Here is a 7,069-nt window from a genome sequence, read left to right on the forward strand (position 1 = left end):
TAAAAAATAGTGAGATATCTTGCAGAGGGATGCAGCACTCTTAAAATTGCAAAGCTTCTGAAGCGTGATCATCGAACAATCAAGCGTTTCATTCAAAATAGTCAACAGGGTTGCAAGAAGCGTGTGGAAAAACCAAGGCGCAAAATAACTGCCCATGAACTGAGAAAAGTCAAGCGTGCAGCTGCCAAGATGCCACTTGCCACCAGTTTGGCCATATTTCAGAGCTGCAACATCACTGAGTGCCCAAAAGCACAAGGTGTGCAATACTCAGAGACATGGCCAAGGTAAGAAAGGCTGAAAGACGACCACCACTGAACAAGACACACAAGCTGAAACGTCAAGACTGGGCCAAGAAATATCTCAAGACTTATTTTTCTAAGGTTTTATGGACTGATGAAATGAGAGTGAGTCTTGATGGGCCAGATGGATGGGCCCGTGGCTGGATTGGTAAAGGGCAGAGAGCTCCAGTCCGACTCAGACGCCAGCAAGGTGGAGGTGGAGTACTGGTTTGGGCTGGTATCATCAAAGATGAGCTTGTGGGGCCTTTTCGGGTTGAGGATGGAGTCAAGCTCAACTCCCAGTCCTACTGCCAGTTTCTGGAAGACACCTTCTTCAAGCAGTGGTACAGGAAGAAGTCTGCATCCTTCAAGAAAAACATGATTTTCATGCAGGACAATGCTCCATCACACGCGTCCAAGTACTCCACAGCGTGGCTGGCAAGAAAGGGTATAAAAGAAGAAAATCTAATGACATGGCCTCCTTGTTCACCTGATCTGAACCCCATTGAGAACCTGTGGTCCATCATCAAATGTGAGATTTAGGTGATTTAGGTGATGTGCATCTCTGTAATGAGAAGGGGTGTGGTCTAATGACATCAACACCCTATATCAGGTGTGCATAAATATTAGGCAACTTCCTTTCCTTTGGCAAAATGGGTCAAAAGAAGGACTTGACAGGCTCAGAAAAGTCAAAAATAGTGAGATATCTTGCAGAGGGATGCAGCACTCTTAAAATTGCAAAGCTTCTGAAGCGTGATCATCGAACAATCAAGCGTTTCATTCAAAATAGTCAACAGGGTCGCAAGAAGCGTGTGGAAAAACCAAGGCGCAAAATAAATGCCCATGAACTGAGAAAAGTCAAGCGTGCAGCTGCCAAGATGCCACTTGCCACCAGTTTGGCCATATTTCAGAGCTGCAACATCACTGAGTGCCCAAAAGCACAAGGTGTGCAATACTCAGAGACATGGCCAAGGTAAGAAAGGCTGAAAGACGACCACCACTGAACAAGACACACAAGCTGAAACGTCAAGACTGGGCCAAGAAATATCTCAAGACTTATTTTTCTAAGGTTTTATGGACTGATGAAATGAGAGTGAGTCTTGATGGGCCAGATGGATGGGCCCGTGGCTGGATTGGTAAAGGACAGAGAGCTCCAGTCCGACTCAGACGCCAGCAAGGTGGAGGTGGAGTACTGGTTTGGGCTGGTATCATCAAAGATGAGCTTGTGGGGCCTTTTCGGGTTGAGGATGGAGTCAAGCTCAACTCCCAGTCCTACTGCCAGTTTCTGGAAGACACCTTCTTCAAGCAGTGGTACAGGAAGAAGTCTGCATCCTTCAAGAAAAACATGATTTTCATGCAGGACAATGCTCCATCACACGCGTCCAAGTACTCCACAGCGTGGCTGGCAAGAAAGGGTATAAAAGAAGAAAATCTAATGACATGGCCTCCTTGTTCACCTGATCTGAACCCCATTGAGAACCTGTGGTCCATCATCAAATGTGAGATTTACAAGGAGGGAAAACAGTACACCTCTCTGAACAGTGTCTGGGAGGCTGTGGTTGCTGCTGCACGCAATGTTGATGTTGAACAGATCAAAACACTGACAGAATCCATGGATGGCAGGCTTTTGAGTGTCCTTGCAAAGAAAGGTGGCTATATTGGTCACTGATTTGTTTTTGTTTTGTTTTTGAATGTCAGAAATGTATATTTGTGAATGTTGAGATGTTATATTGGTTTCACTGGTAAAAATAAATAATTGAAATGGGTATATATTTGTTTTTTGTTAAGTTGCCTAATAATTATGCACAGTAATAGTCACCTGCACACACAGATATCCCCCTAAAATAGCTATAACTAAAAACAAACTAAAAACTACTTCCAAAACTATTCAGCTTTGATATTAATGAGTTTTTTGGGTTCATTGAGAACATGGTTGTTGTTCAATAATAAAATTAATCCTCAAAAATACAACTTGCCTAATAATTCTGCACTCCCTGTGTATATATATATATATATATATATATATATATATATATATATATATATATATATATATAAAATTATATAGGTATAGATATATATTATACCAAAATACCATCAAATATATGTAGAAGTACGTATTTAAGAATAAATAGAACATATTCTTGTATGTAAAGAACATTGGAATGCGAAATATTCATATATTAATATTTTCATGTCGGGTTTGCGCAAGTAGGGGGTTAGGTGTTTTTCCACTTTTTTTCTTCATTGACTTCTATGGGGGAATATATGAACGCACATGCAATATTCTAATTTAGGCTTTTTGCGCGTGTCAAATTTACTTTAAACTCATAATATGAGCACAACCCGATGAGCGCTAAATTCTTACTTCTAGCACAGTTAACACACAAGCGCGAGTGTTTATTAGTGATCCACTTGTAATCTGGCCCAATATAAGTAAACATTGCTAAATCAAATTGAGCTCTGTGCTTGTGGGACTTTACAATCTGTTTCTTGATAAGGGCATTTTTGATTAATGGTTGTCTGCTCATTGGCAGAGCATTGCAATAATATTGCTATGGTTCAACATATATGAACAGATGTAAAGTTTGCCTCATTATGGATGTGCCAGATTCTAGGGACTAAATTATTATCATATATGAATAAATAAGTATAACTAAAGACATTAATGTGAGGAAAATGTTATCGAAAGTTAAGTAGAGAATTACATGACAACTTTCTGTAATTGAGCAAGAATGAGGTAAGTTGTGAACTAAAAACAGGGCTAAGTATTGAGTATTTAAAAAATTAACATTAAAATATAAATGGGTCTGCGTAGGTAACGGCATTGTACTTTAGGGACATTATTTTGATCTTTAAAGTCAGTGAAGGGGCTGGCAAAGTGGAGCAGACAATGAAGAGCAATGGGTGAGACATATACCATGGACAGATGGACAGAAGAGAAAGTGGAAGACCATTTAATAGATTGCATAATTCATGATAGGAGATGATGGCAGAGTAAATTAGTTGTCTAAACCTTTTTAGAGTTTTGAAACAAGAGTTAAAAAAAAAAGAAACACAAAAATGATCTAAACAATTCCAACAGGTATTATATTGGCAACAACCATCATTTAACATCAAATTTAACAATGAGTGTATGTGCAATTGTATCTGTTTCTATTATTGTGTAACAATTGCTTTCTTCAACAACATCATCAATAAATAACTCTGGTAGTCTCTACTTTTTATCAAACATTCTACAGTAGCTCTGAGGCTCAGGTACACCATGATCTGTACAAAGCAGCATCTCATATTCCCCAGACTGTTTGTTAATGTCAGGTTAGGTTTCAGCTTATTGTTTATTTACTAGCTATGCTTACCATTGCCATTGCTATAGTGATGGGGTGGCCACCAAGGTCCGATGCTATGATCAGCTCTTTTGGAATTGAATACAGAATATTGGCTGGAAGCATCCCTTGCCTTTTGCTTCTTGGGGTTTCTTCATTGTTCTCCTCTTCTCTATTATTGTCCTGAATCAGCAGTGCATTTTATTAACATATGTGTCAGGAACAAGCTTCAATAATAATATTTATAAGGAAAACTATACATTGGTGATAACATTTTCAGATCTAAATTTCATAAGAAGAAGCTGATCATGCAACTTAACACCCTAATATATTTAGTATATACATATTTTATGTACTATAAATAAAAAATATATCTGCTTTTATACAACCAACGTTATCTGACAGAGGAAGGCATATCTACATTGTTTAACATCTAAAAATGCGGATTACTTGATAACTATGGTAATATTAATATCATGAAAAGCTGATAGGTTATTTCTTTGTTTACATAATGCAATTTTAATAATGTCTTAAATTGTTCTCTTTTTACATATACCACATTCAATTGCAGAGGTATATCATTTGTCTATAATAATACAATTTAAATCTCTATTGTTTTGATTCACACAAATAAACATTTCATGAGATTTACTATATTGCATTTTAGTCACTAGATGGATTTACAAGTAATAAGTGAATAACATCTTGTGCATGCAAGTATCTAATTGTTTAACTTTACATTTACCATGAACACAACACATTATTATTATTATTATTATTATTATTATTATTATTATTATTATTATCAGTTATTTGAAGAGCGCCAACAGATACTGCAGCACTAACACATTTTAATCTATGTTTATTAATCTACAATCATACTACATATGTATTTTAGTCTCTTTGTTAAAGATGAATTAAATTGTAAATGTTGAAATGATGTATAACACATTACACCAGGCGTCACTTACTAATTGTTGTTTTTTGACTTCTTCATTGAGTAATTCAATATAACTTAGCTTAGAATCCTCTTTCTTTAAAAGCACACTTGGGCAAATATTCATAGTCAGTTGTGAATGTAATAAAAGAAGCCTCTGATGAAATGAGTTTGATGATTGATATTGCAAATACAGCCTTTATACGCACATCTTCTGATGCACTGCTGCCCGGTCTATTCTCAGTTACCAGATAAGTTTTCCCTCAGGTAAGCCAAAGCAATACCATTAATGAAGGTGACAATCTATACTAGTGCTAAGGTAAAAGCTGTACCTACAACTGGACTAGTTCAAGGGAAAGTTATTCTTTTAAGCTGCGTTGTCCATGGCTATTTCTAAAGAGCTAGAGACAAATCAGATTTTCAAGACATTGCTGTATGAGTGCAGGTAAGTTAGAGGTATTGGCACACAATAGAATATACTAAAAATCTGGACTGTCTTCACCATTGGATAATCCTGCTTTGAAGATCTAAAAGTAATTATTTTTTTTTTTTTTTAAAAATTCTGAATTTATGTTTTAGGTATAGCACTTATTTGTGTAATGGAATGGAATGTTCCAACAGATTGCACATAGCTGGACAGCTGAACAGCAAATTGTCCAAAGGGACATTTTTTCTTTGTTTCATATCAAAGATGCCATTTCATAATCTATTTCATTTTTATGTCTTTTGGAAAATGTATGTTCCTGTCCTGAATAAATCAATATTTATTAATCTCCCTCTACCAGTAAAGCAGAGGCAGTTTTCCTTATCAGCCAGTGAGAATTATTAGGGTATAAAAAAAACAATACTGAAGTTTTAATTTAAATGTAAACAGATTTTAACCTAACATTTTTTTCATACACAACTATTTTTGGCAATTGTAAATGTCTCTTTCATGTGCAACACAGAAAAATGTTCAGTACAATGTCCTTTTAAATTCTGTACCTTTGCATTACAAAAATATGTAACACAGATTCAGCATTTAGGAAGGATGACAGAAAGCCTCGTTAAACACTTAGGGCTCGATTTATCAAGCCTTCTCCTGCTCTTCGACTGCAGGTTCTCACAAGAGAATCTGCAGTCCGTATTTATGAAGCAACAGACATCAGACTGCTGCTTCCTATCCTCTTCTCCACGTCTTAGGTGGAGAATTTTAATCTCCCCGGTCTCGTCCGACCGGGGAGATTGATAGCTCCTGCCCGGGCTTGATTGGGTGTGCGCTGGCAGGGGGCGGCGTTGCACAACAGCACAAAATAGCGCTCTTGTGCAATGCTTAATTCTGCCAATGGAATTCTGTCCGCCAGAGGTGAGCTGCGGCGAACAGGGGCGCATATGTACGCCCCTGTCCACCGTAGCTTGATAAATTGAGCCCTTACAGTCTAAATGAATGTGATCAAATGTTTTTATTAGTAACCCTCCTAAATTCATTAAGAGAGGAATGGCCTTTCAAGATGATATGTTATATTATGCAGTCTATTCACTAAAATAATTCTGAAATTAAACTGCGCACCCTATGGTAATGATAAACAGACTTTTCTTGCAATTACAATTAAATAATGAGACCACACATCCTTTCTTGCTTGAAAACTTATATAGCAAAGAGGAAACATGTTTGTTTTTGGGAAATAACAAATTGACTATTTTTTAAATGTATTGTGCTAAATCTCTCTCTTTGTGCTTGAAGATTTCTAAGTTTTACTGTTTGTACTGGAAAGTAACTGAATATATGCCTTTATTTAAATATATATATATATAGGTGTTCTATAAAACTACACATCTGTATGATGCATACACCATGCATAGTATCATCAAAAATGATTTACTGTTCGTATTGGAAAGTAAATGAAGACACTCCATTGTATATATACAATTTTGTTATAGTCAGTGTACAAAATGAAATAATATGAATATTACCTCAGATATTGATTTGCCTGCTTCCAACCTGCAAATTAAAAATCATCATTAGAAAGTTTTTTTCTATATATAAATAAACTATATTACAAAAATAATAGACATTGAATTTTAGTCTATATTCATAATCATAACAAAATAAAAACATCACCCCTGTGAGCTGAATATTGTCCTCCACTTGTCAAGGTCTAAAATTCTGTTCTCAATTTCATTTAATTCCATTGATTGCAAGCCAGGATTTTCATCAGAAAGTTCCTTCTCCATCTAAAGACAAAAAAGTGAATATGGAAATATTGAGGTCATTCTTGTCTTTTATAGGGCACATAACAATCCTGAAGTGACAAAATGTTACCATTCTGAATGTGCTGTAAACTCACACCATCACCTCATGATTAAACTTTTATCAGAGATGGACAAAGTTGTCTGCGTTATTCTTTCTACTGCACCTCATATAATACGTCATTTTTTTTTTAACAAAATACACATATTTAGATTTTGTCTGAAGTTACATATCTGTTTCCACCAGGTTTGAATAATTTAACTGTGCGAATTGTGCTCAATAAAGAGAATAAAAGTTT

The 7,069-nt window shown here is 36.0% G+C and overlaps 1 protein-coding gene across 1 annotated transcript in view; it reads right to left on the reverse strand.

Moving 5' to 3' along the window:
* Window positions 1–6,755, reverse strand: part of MINDY4B (MINDY family member 4B) — a 109,692-nt gene extending 102,937 nt beyond the window's left edge. Inside the window, exons 1-3 of the mRNA XM_053711725.1 lie at window positions 6,643–6,755; window positions 6,495–6,522; window positions 3,638–3,787 (exon numbers count right to left, since the gene is read on the reverse strand). Of these exons, the coding sequence (XP_053567700.1) occupies window positions 3,638–3,787; window positions 6,495–6,522; window positions 6,643–6,755 (291 nt within the window). The remainder of the gene's footprint in view (window positions 1–3,637; window positions 3,788–6,494; window positions 6,523–6,642) is intronic.
* Between the last annotated feature and the right edge of the window lie 314 nt (window positions 6,756–7,069).

Source organism: Bombina bombina, chromosome 4, assembly GCF_027579735.1.
Source record: "Bombina bombina isolate aBomBom1 chromosome 4, aBomBom1.pri, whole genome shotgun sequence".
Lineage (NCBI taxonomy): Eukaryota > Metazoa > Chordata > Amphibia > Anura > Bombinatoridae > Bombina > Bombina bombina.